The sequence below is a fragment of the Larus michahellis genome, chromosome 5 (assembly GCF_964199755.1).
Source record: "Larus michahellis chromosome 5, bLarMic1.1, whole genome shotgun sequence".
Taxonomy (NCBI): Eukaryota; Metazoa; Chordata; class Aves; order Charadriiformes; family Laridae; genus Larus; species Larus michahellis.
This window is the reverse complement of record NC_133900.1, coordinates 6,465,316-6,480,763: the sequence shown is the minus strand read 5'-3', so window position 1 is coordinate 6,480,763 and position 15,448 is coordinate 6,465,316. Positions and strand designations below refer to the sequence as shown.

Here is a 15,448-nt window from a genome sequence, read left to right as displayed (position 1 = left end):
AGCTCCACATCAGTCACCGTTTCTTACTCTAATCTCTAGTTTACTTTTAAATCAGCATTTATAAAGATCAGAACAGCCCCCACAGGGGAGGTTTGAAAGCAGCCCACCAGCGAAACCTCAGTAGCAAACTGCTAGAGCACCGTCTCGGGAGGCGAGTGGCTTGTACTCAAATCCTGCCAAGCAGCAAAAGAAATCGAAGCCACGAGATAAAGCTCTGAGGGGAAATGCTTTTTCCACTGGCTGACTGAGTAACAAGGGAATAGCATGACTTCTTCCTCAGCAATGCATTCACACAGAGTACAGTGAATTTAGCCTTCTGTGCTTTTTGGCTTTCACCGCACACAAACACAGCTTTCGACTTTGGACTGACCAACGTGCTTAATTTCTATGGGACTGGAAATAGTTTGGGGGGTCGTCGTTGTCATTTTGTCATCCTCTGTCAGCTCAGCGACAACGATGCGGCTAAATTAAAATTTTCCCTGCGTGCTGTTCCTGGGCTTAATATCCGTCACCTGTTCAACCGCACCACCGTGGTTTCTGCCGGGGAAAGCCAGGAATTATCAGATTTCTCCCCATCCAGGACCAGACGAAGCCAGGATTGTTAGGCCTTTGCTGCCTTCTTATCGTCAAGGCTGCATACCACCCCATCAGTTAAGAGAAATGACCAAAGCTGACAATTTTTTTCCGTGACGTGTTCCCTAAATAAAAGGCGAAATGCTTACAAATATTTTAACTGGAGTCATTCTGAGCCGCGCGCATTTACTGTCGTGCTGGGCTACTTCTAAGCGCCTCTCAACAGCCGTGCCCCAAGCACGGACGGGGAGGGATGTGCTGTTCTGCCTCCTGCAGCGACGGCCGCCTTCTGCAGATACTACCAGGGAACGGCATCCTTCCTGCTGCCAGAGACCGAGGAGATGAAGACGCGTGCTCTTCCTTTCCTGTTAGCGCCAGCTTAACAGCCACTTTGACTCAAGCAATTATATCCTTTCGTTTTTAACTCCTGTAAATGTTAGCGATGTGAAAGTAATGACATTTTCCCCGCAGCAAAGCAGGCACAACAAAATGTTTTGTGGAGGCAGAGAGAAGCAGTCGATGGAAAAATTGAAGCGGGGGGGACACGGGACCCCCCTTCTCTTAACCTCCAGTGGAAAATTGTGGGGGTACGGCAGAAATCACATATGCCTCTTTTTACCTGACCTCCCCACTCCCCCGGCTCAGAAGAGGAAAACCCCTTTGGCTGCACCATACACAAACTGAATAATAAAAATTTCATTGCTTCTTATGCATACCCAAGCCACTTACCTAGAGCAAGTCCAGATTGGATGGCTGCCGTTCAAATTATTTTATTGTCCACTGAAGAACTGTTTGTTTAGGGGCTTTCCGTAGGGGAAAAATAAGGAAATGAGTTAGAGAAAATTTCATATAATGCAAAGAAAGCAGCTTAAAGTACCGGATCCTAGGTGACTTGTAAAGGGCTTAATTGCCATGTAAGTATTATTCAGGAGAGAAAAGACCGCTACAAGGAAAAAAGGAGACTGGAAAAAAAAAAAAAAGCAATTTCGAAAGCGCTCAAAACAGTTTGGGAATCCAGTATTCTGGAGAGGAAGCTGAAGACAGATTTGCTGTCGAGGAAGTTTCTGAGATTTCGTTTTAAGTTTATACTTTGATACTACAGTTCGGGCATTAGGAATTCATTCCGCCACGACAAGGCAGCCTGCTGTTCTCCATACAAGCGTTACTCGCCGGCCGGCTACAGCTGTCCTCCTCTCTCTTTGCTGCACGAACGAGAACTGCTCCCACGCACGTATATTTTTTCCTATCAAACGAAAATACTCTCTTCTGCTTCGCTCAGAAATAGTTTGGTCACTATCCTTTTTTTTTTTTTTTTTAAACAGATTCACGTGCCCCAGATCAAGAAGCAGCAATAGGAGGCAGTCCCAGCTCTCATGTTTTTGAGGTAAACTGAAGAGTTAAAGGCGAGGGTACCTCTTATCCACACTTCAGACAGAACTGAAATACATTTTCGTGCCGACAGAAGTTACTTTCCCAGGGAGGAAGATACTGCTACCCAGTTCTATCCTCAATTTTAGTGAGCCGCTTTGATTTTAATTTGGACTCAAAACAGCTTTTGCTGGAGATGTACTAAAAGCCAAGGCACTTTCCCACCCATTTTGTTCCTGCTGTCTGTGTGGCTTAACTGCTTAGCCACGGATGAAAGACCACCCGCAACAAATTCTCCCTTCCTTACAGAAAAACTGGAAATGCCACAGCTCCCTTATGAGGTTTTAGATGGCGATTCAATCAATTCTTTATTATTACTCAAATATACTCTTATGCTTTTTCACTGGATTTTCTTGAAGTTGTTCAGGAAGTTGATACGATAGCAAGTACGACAACAGGCTTTACAGCAGGCCAGCAACAGGTTCCAGCAGAACATCGCTTCATCACATTTGTCAATTCCGCAAACTTTAAGCATGCTGCTTAGTGTCAAGGACGTTTGACTACAAACCTTTTTACTGGCCAATAAAGGCCACCTTGTTTTCCAGCTGGTTGCCTGCCATTATTTCTACCAGTACTGAAATATTGCAGTGTTTAAGTTCTGGTCCAAACTGGAACTAAATGTAATTTTAGGCAATCCTAAATTTCCTCCATGAAAGGGATTTCTCTTTCTGCATAAGCTTCAGAATGATTTCTTTCCTATCAACACATAGTTTTACTTGTGCGAACCCTGAAGCCGTACTAAGTTTCCTACTCTACACATCAGTGAAGTTTTAAAGCAGCATCTAGTGGTTTGACAGATACGTGACCTTTACCTCATGGAGACAGGTTTTTTTTGGACGAGGCAAAGCATATTCACCCAGATTCAGGGACTACTGAAAACTGCAAGTTGCAGACACTTTTCTGCCTTTGCTATTTCTTGGCTGAGCTGCAACAATAAGATCAGGCACAGAGCCTGGAAGACTTACGTACCTTATATGACTACAAAATAGTACAGAGAATTTTCTCAACAAGATGATCTACCTTACCCACAAGAGTAGGTTCCTGGTCTCTGATTTTCTTCTCAGCAGCCAGGGAGTGCAGTGAGTTACTTAGAACAATGGATACCTGAAGGGGGGCCAAGGACAGACTGCAAGATGTTCAAAGCTAAGTTCAAGATCATGGAAAGAATGAAGGCTTATTACAAACCCCATTGGTGGCCCACTCTAAGCGCAAGGTGCACGCTCTTGACATTGACCTAAAGATAGATGGTACAAAAACGTGTGTTTCAAAATACATCAAAAAAACCCCAAACTTTACAAAAACTAGCCACTCTCCACTCTGCTTGCTTCGTATTGCTATTGTCCCTCTGTAGAGAGCTCTGTGGAACCCAAGCACAGCGGAGGCTTTGGCCACATTAACTAAAGCACCATTGGAAGTCGACGATCGTGGTAAGGAAACACTAGAATGATACTGAGTAAGGGAATATACGATAACGTAAACCAGTATTGTACAGAAGAGACATTCCTTTGAACAGTAAGCTTAGCCTGCCTTCGTCAGCTACCATTACTATTATAGGTTGTAAATTGTCGACTGAGCACAGGAGCTACAAGAGTCTGGGTTAAAACCAAAAGGAAAAAGGGAAGTAAGGTCTGACAGACCCAGTGAGAGCTCGCGTTTGCCATCAGCGCAGGCAGCCGAATAGAGGAAGATGCCTTCGCCTACGTTTGCAGCTGACCAAAGGCAAACAGGGGATGCGAAGGCATCTCATAGGAGGTATCCTGGTTGTTGGTGGACAGAAAGAAAGGCACTTCGGAGGAGAGGGGAGTGGTGAGGGGTGGCCCGTCTACTACTTTTTCAGCTTCTCTGGAGGATCTGATGACCTTTTCACAACCACTAACATTCATCATAACACTGAAGCAGAAGTTCCAACCATAAAGCATATTAATCTAATTTTACTTTCTGTGAAATCAAGAATAATATCTGCTTACAGGTTTGCTGTATGGTTTTGCAAGACACACAGCGTGCGGTAAAGCTAATCACCACATTAGAGAGAGCTCTCTCGTTGTTAGAAACCAGATACAAATATTTCTAATGCAGATCTCCATCGCATAAGCACAGAGACACACACACACACACAAAAAAAACCCTATAAAGACAAACATTCCTATATATCGACCTACAAGAAAACTGCCTTAGAGCTGTTTCCTGTTACTAAAAGGAAGGACTATAAAAATGAAGGAACTCCTGATCTTAGGCTGCTATTACCACCTCATATGACCTTAATTTTATGGAAACTGTACCCTTGTGTTATTCAGATTTTACTCATAAAACATAGACAGAGGCAGTGTACAGGCATCAGGGAACAATCAAGAAAAAGGTAAAAATTCTTTGAACAGTAAAGAAAAATGTTGTTAAAATGATTAATTTTTATAAATGATGTAAGGAAAAGCTATTTGCTGTAGTGGAGATAAAGTCCTTTTTTTATTACAATTTTCTTTATTCCCTTTTTTTTTTAAAAAAAAAAAAAAAAAAAAAAGATACATGCTTGGAGCACTAGGATGCCACAGCAAACATAGTTTTACTTCCCTTATGTACTTTCCCAATTAAAACTTAGAAAAAAGATTAAGTACTGAAGAGTATTTCATAAAGTAGGGGTAAATATCTACCTATTAATTATAACCGTACTCTAAACTTTTGCGAGTAGCTCTCTGTGCGTACTACTTTGAGGGAAGCCTTAAACCACAGCAGAGAGCCAATCGGTCTGATAAATATCCTATTATTACCTGCAAGTCCTTCAAATGTTTGCAAGCATTCGAGTTGAGTTCAGCCTGATTTCCTAAAACAGCTTATTCGGCATTTGCAAATCAAGGATGGACGTTGAAACGCAATCGAATACATATGAGAGGGTTATGCAGATAAGACGTTCTACCGCAGGAGAAAAACAGTAATGGTCATAGAAATTAAAAATATTTGACTATTAGCCGTTCGCAGCCTAATCAAAGCACCAAGGTGATACCAAGGTGATCTTAATTGTCTGTGTAGAGATCTCACTACATAAATGGGGTGCTATTTTCCAAATTTCCGTAGAACAGACTGTTATAGAACAGAACGCTACAGGGCGCTATATTTCAAAATACACGGGATGCATAGAATCTTTTCCCTTTTCAGAAGGGACCGAAGCACTCAGGTCCAAATTTTCCAAACCAGCCAGACCCCACGCCGTGCATCTGAAGACCATATGGAACTGTCAAGCGCGCGCGCACTCAACCAGTCAGTTCCCAGTAGGCACGTTTTATCCAAGCTTGGGTCTGAGTTGGACCATAGGCGCAGATTCCCAACCTGTGGACCCACCTGAGTGCCTTCCGCACCACACCATTGTGTTTCACCAGATTTGTGGGGTAGTCCAGTGACTTTGGTCTGGTTACCCTAAGAGGGCGGCAGCTAAGCAAATTAGGCAATTTAGGGCAGTAGTATAAGATTCTGAGTCTTTAGCACTTAAATACCTTTGAAGGGAGGTAAACCCAAAAGCATTTTGGGGGTTGAGGGATGGAGCTGCGTCCTCCCATTCGTCAGCACAGGCACTCCTCGCGCTATTAGGAAACAACTGCCTCCTGAGGTCACTGGTTCAGAGCAAGGGCCCTTAAAGGCATTCTTCCTAAGGAAATCCCCTCACCTTCAGTTAAGAGTATTTTTTTCAAATGTTCTTTCTCTTAAAGCATTAGTCAAAAGGCTCTGGGAAATTGTACATCTTTGTGGCTTTTATTAACTTATTTCCTTTACAGTGATACACTAAAACCAGTAGTGAGACTCTTTTTAAACTTGAGCGTTACTGTGGGGCCTTCAGCAACCCCATGGTCCTTTTTCAACGCTCAATAACCACCATGTCTCAACATACAACCACCACCTTCCTCAGCTTAACACTGAAGACAATTTGCTTTCAAATGGTTCCTTTTGTGGGGTGGTTTTTTTACATTCCTAGGCAGCTAGAATGAAACTGGAATTTCTGAGTTCTGTTTAAATGACAGATAAAACCGGAAAGGGACGAGGAAGGAAAAAAAAAAAAAAAAAAAAAAATTGCCAGGAGGACTTTCAGAGTCCCAAAGCAGCAGAGAACAAATTGTCTCACCTAGCGCTGAGCGCGGAGGCAGCTGTCACCGGCAAAATGGGGGAGTCTGGATTATAGCCTGTAGAAGCTCTCAAGTAAACTCTGAAAATAAGGAAGGAAATCCAGAGCTGAAAGGGAAGGTGGGGGGGAGCAAAGGAAACGTTTGGAGAATACGTTTGCATATTGTTTGCATATCTCTGCGGGCGTGAGAAGGCAAGACCAAAGACTACTGCAAATTGAAATTTCCATCTCCTGTGTGCACATACAGGCATGCGCGGCTTTGAAGCGTGAGCAAAACTCCAGCATGACGGAGAGTTGCAGCAGTTGCTCCAGATCAAAAAAAAGCGATAGACGATGGTTTCAGGAGACTGCAGCTTAAAGCAGCCGGGGCTAAACCAACAGTAATACACATATGAGGACAGTCAGATTTATAACGGAAGAAGGAAATTCAAAGCAAACTTCCGTGCCCGAAAGAAACATTTTTAAAGCAATTCAGTTTTGATCCATAATGAACATACACACGCACAAAACAAAAGGCCAAACCAGACTGTGCTTCTTGCTGAACAAATCTTCATATTCATTACTGGGAACACGCAAACTATTATGGTTTGGGGTTGGTTTGATTTTGTTTTTTGGTTGGTTTCTTTTTTTTTTTTTTTTGTACAGAACTTCAGAGATACGTAACTGCTGAATAATATTTTCAGTTTGAGATTGGTTTTGATCTATTAAACTCCTAAGCTGCTTACTTCTTACTGGAATTGCCATTAATGCCCAATTTAATAAACAAAACTAGCAACAACATTGCTTGCTTACCCTACAACTCCCCCAAAGCTTTCTCTGTTTTAAACTACAACCTACGCAATGGAACAGGATTATATTTTAGCAATAATACAATTTTATAGTTGGAATCCCCTTCAGTTTGAAGCAAACAGCAGCAGTGACTCATTACAGGGCATTTAAAAAAGGGGATTTCCTGCTGAAGTAAAACACCAATGAACATTACAGAAAACAAAAATCAGCTAAGATTACAGCAAACAGGGAGACCAAGGATCCACTAGGGAAGCAATACGATTACAGAATAAAAGTAATGGCTTTTACTTCACCTAGAGGTGCATGATCCAAACTGGATCTGTTGTTCTAAAACCGAAACTAGAAGACACGCTGAACCGGGAGCCTTCGCTCTGAAACCCAGCCGACCCAACTCAAGGCTGCTTTCATCAAGTCAGCAGCGGTTTTGTAGTTTTCGCTTCATTCGAGACTCTGGCAGAGACAGAACCATCATCCGAGTCCCCTACAACACCGTACCTGACACGGAACCAGAAGACACAAGACAGTAGAGAAAAAACGTTATCAAGCAGCAAGCCATTACCCAATACCTGGGCTCCTTCCATGAGTCAGAGCGGAGCAGTCTACTGCTTTCAGTAAATATGAAGGTCATTTTTGCAATTACTGTTTCTAGTAAAGATAAACTCCCACGCACAGTGAAAGCGGGAGGGTGGCTACAAACTACGTGGGACGTTTCGTATGTAGGCTGTACAATGAGGGGACGCCTTCTGCCTCGAATACAAATGCCAGCAATTAGGATTTTTAGTAACTGGGTGACTGCCCAGCGCGTGAGGTACTCACAGAGCGCTGTTACCGGGGGAGGAAGATCAGCGGGCAGAGGGTAAAAGTGGGGTTGTTCTGCCACCGAACCACAGTGCTACCTCACCAAGTCACGCACAAGAAAATTGCACAGCTTCGTGTCCCTACTGCACTCTGTTCTCCAACAAAAGATATTACTGCTGACTGAGACTCACTCCTCTGTAAAACTGTTATTCTTTCCTAGCAGCTTTTTGCAGGTAGCTTTTTAATAGAAGGGGTCCTCTGGATTGACTTCTCGATTCGGGTATTAGAGACCCCTTTTTGCTTGTCTCAGGCTCAGATGGCCCAACGCTCGCGTCTAGGGAAAAGACACAGAAACAAAGAAAACTATCAAGGGAATCAAGGGCGTCAAATTAAAGAACTAAATGCGCAATCCCACAGAAGCAAAGAGGCCTGGGGTGGCTAAAGAAGGGAGGGAGAGAATGCCAGAGGGAAAGGTTGTGTGTTTAGACAAAGCAAAAAAAAAAACAAAACAAAACAATAACCAGTACAGCTGTGCTATGCTGGAAGAGAATCCACAGCATTTATCTTGAAGTCTCCGATTCTTTCTTCGCAGTCAGTAAAAGAGGCAAGCTGCTGGAGATCAGGCTTTTGTTAGTGTTAAGAGCTTGTTTCAGGCTCTTTTAGCCTGCTCAGTCTCGCCCACTCTGTTCCCCCAGGGTTAGCTGGGATTCATATTCTTCTGACCGGGGGGCAAGGCAGCAGGCTAAGATGTCAGACGGGTGAAGCCGCAACGAGCGTATAACTTCGAGGACACAAAAGAGATCCATTTCGTAAGTGGCGCTGTACAGAGGACTCCAGTTATCCCCAAACTTTGCACTTCTCACAAAACGAGAGCGAGCAACGGGGAACAGGTCTGCCCACACATCTAGCCCGAACAGTTACTCCAGTATCACTAAATAAAGTAAAAGGTCCCTAAAATCAGTAGCTGGAAATCACCAGAAAGTTCTAAAAGGTGAACTCTTGGATAGAGAGATGTTGATTAAAGCTTTCTAAATACTTGGGGTTTTCCCTACCGGTTTTCCCGCAGAACAGCAAAGCTTTGCCAGACAGGACAATAAGCTATGTACTGAGTCCATCTAAATCATGGCTCTACAACTTATTCTCGTCATTTCTATTTCTGAACGTTTCACTCTAAAGTGAATCTAAACGTATTTATTTTTAAAAGCTAAAAATTATTTTAAATAGTACTATATATATACACACACAGAGTAAAATGTATAATAACCCAACGGACTCAGGAAGAGCAAATTCAACATTGGAAGCGTATCTCTACAACTTATTTTTAACACGTTTCTAGAAAGCAATGACTTTCTATTGAGGGCATCCCTCAGGTTCTCTTGGAAAAAAGCTGATAAGTGAACCAGCAAACTGAATGGACTGAAGATCAGATGTATACGCACTAGAAGGAGCATGAGTGTGTGTATTTGTTTAACACCTAAATATAAAATATGCTGTTCCCTACAGAAATCAATGTATATAATTTTGCCCCTTGCATTTTTAGTTCAGTTACGCTAATTACCCCAGTGATGTCGTATATTGATTCAAGTGTTAAAAAGGAACTCTGCTAGTCTTCAATCCCCCTATTGTGCTATTTCTCTCATGCCCTCATTTAGCACCGCCAGCAGGCATTTAAAAGACATTTCTACTGCACTTAGCACGTAAAACAAATAACTGGAGCGATCAGCCCTCTAACAAGTCGACACGCATGTTTTCAGGGTTTGCAGCAGTTTTCAGAGCTATACTGAAGACAACATCTAAGTTATCCTCAAAGAACGGCAAGAAAAGAAAATTAATTATGAAAGGTATTTCCTTCACAGAAAACGTTAGCATTTATTAAGGCGTTATTACATAAAGATAAGCTCAGTGAGACTGTTTCCCGTAGGCGTTGAATGAATTACATCACGACGGCTTTTTCTGGTATTAACTATGAGCCAGATACTGAATTTTACGTCAGCCAACTCAAATGCGTTTTACATCATGAAGCTAAGTCTTGCTATGCCAAAGGAGAAGCCAACATGTTGTGAAGGAAAAAAAAAAAAACAAACAAAAAAACCCACCACAAAACTTAGTACCAAATTACCCAGCAATAACAGCAGAGAGCAGAAAAATGCTCTCTCTGTATAAAAGTAAATGAACCAGAAATTTGGAAGGCATGTTCAGTGCCTAGTATTTATCTTATTATTATTACCACAATTAATCTTATTCTTTACTAACAGTTATTTTTTATTTTAAAGAAGGTCTTATAATAGATGTTTTCTTGTTGTATGCCGGTATGCCACATGCACACAGGACTCTGCTATTTCTGGGGAGCAACAGGCTCGGCTCAGCAAAATATTCATTTTCTCAAATATTAGCCCACAAAAGAAATAAGGACTGGTTTTACCACTCACCTTGTTCTCTCCGCTGCCCAGGTTTGCCTCACCAGCTGCGTGCACTTGGATTTTGAGCACCTTTGGGAACGATCTTCTCTTCTCCTACCCTGCATCTACAGCGTGGTCCTGAACCCACTGAACTGAGTGGTAAAGTTCACTATTTCCCTCACCAGCGCAGAAACGAGCATCCAACTGTTATTTTTCATATCACTCACGTGCCCTGCAGAAGAAAAGGGCAACTTTCAACCTACGGCCTTCTTATGGATTTGTTATGATTCTAGGAAGACCTCCAGCAGCACATAGCCAGGGAAGATGAAACTGTGATAGTTATTATTTTTAAATCTGCTGAGCTACTAGCTTTCCTAGCTGAAGAAATGAAAAGGAAGTGACTCTTCCTTGGTGTAGTCGAAAACAAGGAAACGAAGTTGAAGAGGCATGCCAAAGCATTTTTGAACCGTCAAACATGCCTTCATCTGCTCTCTTCTTTTGTGCTGGCCTGCATTGTGTTTAATGTTTCAAGGAAAAAATAAGCTTCTGTGTCAGTTATAGCCCACAGGACCAGCTTATTTCAGATACGTTACCTCTAATGCTCTTCGCTGAGAGTAAGTCATTAGAAAACCAGTCTAATTCGAAGCCTTTTTGCATTGGTAGCTGGGGACACATTGCGAAGGTGTTTCAAATTCCTTCATCCTTTCACCTTAGGAGAAAACAAACAAACAAAAAAAAGTCTGTGTCAAAAATCAAAAGCCAGAAGGCCGTTTACAGAGCTTCCACTTTAACTGCTGTTTGTGAAGGATCAGGTAAACGTTTTGGTACTTTTTTTGTTGCAGGGAGCAAGACTGAGGGTTCGATTGTATAACCAAAGAATTCAGTAAGAACAGTAATTATTTGCAGCTGTTCTGTAAAAAGTATATGATATTAGCCTAAAAATCCAGGGAACAAGTTAAAGTAATTAAAATCTTATCAGTCTAACTAAGACACAACTTATTATTATTAGTCCACTTACACTTATGGCTGATACTACAGTTAAGATTTACATATACAAACTTCCTCGTACCTACTCTTTTTTTCTTTTTTTTTTTTTTGTTTTTGTCCTCTCTTCTGGCATTATACTCTTTCTCTCAGTGTCCCCCTGGGTCCTGAAGGCAACAGCACCGGTCCTCATCGTGCTGGAACACCGGAGGGGTATGGCAGCTTATCGGCAGCATCCCAAGTTCCTTCACTAGGAGTTCATCACTGCTGTTGGGGATCTCTCCGGGTTATATTTTATGTTTTCTTAACCCAGACAGCTCTCTCGTACCCAGCTACCAGTTTAAGTTTGAAAATTACAACACAGTCCATTCCGGCCCCAACTAACACAAAGGATTACCGTTTGTTAAATTACTACCTCAAGGTTCTCAGATAAAGCTCAGATACGTTAGGAATAAATAACTGCCCAGCTATTAAGCAACATCCATAGCAAAAGCCAGCTCAAGGCCAGACGAGCCCCGAGACACTCCATTTTCAGGCCAGTACGACCCCTAGAGCATTTACTACTAATGGCAAAAGACCTATTTACCAGGCTACAGAGTCTCCACCCGAACTGCCTCTGTGGCAACCAAAAAACGTTTCTTACGAGACAATTTACCCAGCACGCTCCTGGAGCACGCCAACATGCTAAGTGTTGTAAGGCCCGAGTACAAGATTGGACAATTTAAGGGAGGAACAAGTCGCTAAGTGCCTGTACAGACATTGTTAGTGCATAACGAATTGCGTAGTCTGACTGACTAGTACCTGAGGAAACTACAGGTTTCCCAAAAAACTTTCGGGACCGTAGAAGTAAACATGAACTTTTTGATCCGTCTAAGTAATATTATACATTGAGGAAAATGGAGAAATGACTTTGATGATGTCTAGGGATGTCTTGAGGAGGTAGCAACAGACTTTAAACTGAACGGGTTAAAAAATAAGAAGACAACATGCGAATATTTCAGCTTTGTTTTCACCCAAAGGCAAGTTTGTAAGTCTGTCTCCTTCCAGCATTCTAAGGAAAAAGGTATAAAGTGAGACGTTAGGCTGGAGTTAGGGCATAAGTTATTCCAAGAGATAACAGTAGAGAACATCAACAACAATTAAATCTGTAAAATTAGGACACATAGTCTAATATTTTTTGCTTATAATGTATAAAGAAATGAAATTTCTATAGCAATGAAAATCCTAAGGATTGCTAGATTTCTGCTTAGCTCATTTGATTAACTCCTTATTACAATAAATTTGCTTTATCATTTCTGAAATCTCAATTTTAAACCTGAAGATTTGGCATTGAAGGAAAAGCTAACCGTCACCATAAAATCTGACAACAAAAAGTTTCATCTTTCAGTTCTCTGCTGTCCTTGGTTGCCAAACAGCATCTTTGATGTTGTGTATTTCATCTCCCGTCAACTAACTACGAGCTACAAAGACAATCTTAAAAAGCTATAAATACGTGCAGAAGTTTAACCATATCCCACGTGGAATATTTGGGTAACTTTGTAACCAACAAGCCTTTCAGTTCCTTTCCCGTCTCAAAAATGAGTTACGGACGATTCTGTGGAACATCCCACAAGGTGTCACTAGAGAGGCATCGGCCAAAATCGTCCTCCTCCCCTATCTTTGCTCCCCCTTCCTATGAAACGTCTTACGGACAGCTTTGAAAACAAGGAAAAAAGAGTTAACATCTGGGCAGAAGTGTGTTTACTTATGCAGCCCTGTCCTTTAGGTTGCAGCCTATTAAGCAGCTGGGCAATAATTCGAACAGCGAACGAACCAAGTGCATACCTGTCGATGGGAAACGCAAGTCAATTTTAGGTATTGACTCTTAACGAACTGGCTCAAAAAATTTGCGGCAGGTTTTACGTATCACCCAGTGGGAGTCAGCAGAAGACGCGCTGCCCCCCTTTTCAGACTCCTAATAGAGGAAAGAGAACAAAATCAACCGTCAGCTCTGCCTCAGTTCCATCCTAATACCGGGAAAGACGGTTTTTTTAATTTCATTTTCATCGTTCACAGTTTTATACCCATCTTTTATCAATCACACTTATCCCTGAAAGCTACGCAGATGTTTTGCAAATATCCGTTACCATCAGCTGTGATGGCATGATAGTATCCGCATTTACAGTTACCGCTTAAGGCCCTTTCTATTGAACGCCGTATGAACAAAGTATGAATTCAAAACTACTGTGTTGGATAAAAAAAAATATTATTCCGCCTCCCACAATATTTCCCTTTCTTGAAAAAAAAAAAAAATAATAAAAATCGTATCTCACTTGAGATAAAGGTTAATTAACATTTGAAAACCATTTTTGACACAGAACTCTCAAGTAGAAATTACATTCCAGTGCCTAATTTTTCCTATTCTCTGAAAAATCAGGACGATTTAGAGCCTTAGTAGATGACGCATTTACTCACAGACGATCGGTGCGGAGGCACATCCCTGACCTAGCGCTCACCTGCTCCAAAAAGGCTCAAAGTACACCAGCTGTAATGACTTACCTGGCTTATTGCCTAGCAGCCAGTGCCCTGCAGTTAATTGCTGCAGACATTAATTAACTCACCCCACCCCGGTGCTATACGTCAGCTTCCACAGAAAGCCCTACATGATGCAGGCAGCCAAGTCCTACGTGCCCGTGTTGTAATCCATAGGGCTGGCCTAAGGCTGATTCATTTTTAGCTTTTAGGGACTGTTCCTTATTCCTTTGGTAGAACCCCTTAAATGATCGCTTCCCCCTTCTTTCGTTCTTCACGAGAAGCAAGAAGGCCAAGCAAAACCACCAAATCTTTGCAAAGCAATAGCACGCAATGTAACTGTTAATGAACATTGTTAATGTTAATGAACACAAACATTGTTAATGTTAATGAACACAAACCAGTCTGGACAAAAAGACCCTGATCAAAAATAAAGGCGCGCGGTTAAAGAAAAGTCTAGATTTATGCATGGCCTTTAAAATCAAGTAATTTTAAATGCCACTAGAAATCTCACATAGAAAGGGCTCGTGCTGCTAACTAAAATAGGAAAAAAAAAACCTAAATTGAAAATGTTTCCACTTAAATTGGGAATATAGCTGCAATTAGCTTAGATATGGGAAATATGAGGGCTTTGTGTGCCCTCCTTCTTACAGGCCAAATGCTGGATTTGTGGGACAAAAAATTTTGGGATATATAATAGAATATCCACAAACACCAGTATAATATAGACGCTATTTAATAAAAAGCACAGCACATATATCATGTTGGGTCTATTCGCCCAGTGTGCAGTTAATACAAAATGTGACTATGGTCTCGGGTGGAGTTAAAGTATTTTATGTGATTGATTTGTACATTATAACCAGGCTAACAGTAGTAACAGCCTATAACGTGCCCAAATACAATCCCTAAGTGGCAGTCATTTTCCTAGAATAAGCAACTAACTTGTTCTGCATGGATGAGTAAAAACAAGACTATTTAGCATTAAGGCTTCATGTATTTTACGCAGAGGTAGGTTTCTCAATAGCTCAGGGTCATCTGTCAGATACAAATGAACCAGATACCAACAACTGCAGCACAGCTTCTAGGGACAAAAGTTCCCGGGGCATTCGTGATCTCTAAAATATGTTAAAAAACTGGAAGTAAGAAGATGGCTGCTGGAAAAAAAAAAAAAAAAAAAATATCAGTGGAAGCCCATAACCGTTAACTGGAAGAAGCAACTGTGGCAAACTGAAATACGATTGCTTTCCAGGCACATCTGACCCAAATTTGTACCAAGACAAACCAAGTAGGACTAAAGCTTCCTTTACTGCTGGCTTTGTTTTGAATCCTTTTTAAAGCTGATGAACAAATTAATGGCTTGCTTGATATTTTTTTCTCTTTAATCTCAAAACTTTGGAGAGGAGAATACCACATGCTAAGAAAAGTAACTTTTCCTTAATATGTTATTTTTAAAAAAACAAAAACCCAAACCCAACACAACAGCGTTTGCCTTGTTTTTCATGTGATTATCAACTTTTTCCATTCAAAACAGCTTATTACTTTAAACTCAGCAAGTGCCTTTGCAGGTTACTTTGCAAACAAGACGAACCACTTTTGGGGGCTATGTCCTTTTGTGCTCCTCCTCCCTCATCAGTAAAGTGGTTTTATTCCACTTTGGACTTTACAAACGTACATCAACAACTCCTTGAAGAAACTTATGAGCATGGTGCAAATTATGACAAAGACTTCCCATGTTTTCTCGTGGTTTGCGTTACCTCGGATTGCCAGGATTCTTATCTTCCATTGATACTCTTAACACGTTCAAATAATAATTTGTTCATTTGCCCGAGTATTTGCGGAGCTTTAACTTCCATCACAATGC

At 41.5% G+C, this 15,448-nt stretch overlaps 1 protein-coding gene across 4 annotated transcripts in view; it reads right to left on the bottom strand.

Moving 5' to 3' along the window:
- Window positions 1–13,030, bottom strand: part of TNIP3 (TNFAIP3 interacting protein 3) — a 68,889-nt gene extending 55,859 nt beyond the window's left edge. For all 4 annotated transcript variants that reach the window (XM_074588435.1, XM_074588436.1, XM_074588438.1 and 1 more), the window contains exons 1-2: window positions 12,901–13,030; window positions 10,686–10,801 (exon numbers count right to left, since the gene is read on the bottom strand). In XM_074588435.1, coding sequence (XP_074444536.1) covers window positions 10,686–10,715 — 30 coding nt within the window. In that variant the 5' untranslated portion in view covers window positions 10,716–10,801; window positions 12,901–13,030. The remainder of the gene's footprint in view (window positions 1–10,685; window positions 10,802–12,900) is intronic.
- Window positions 13,031–15,448: the final 2,418 nt, after the last annotated feature.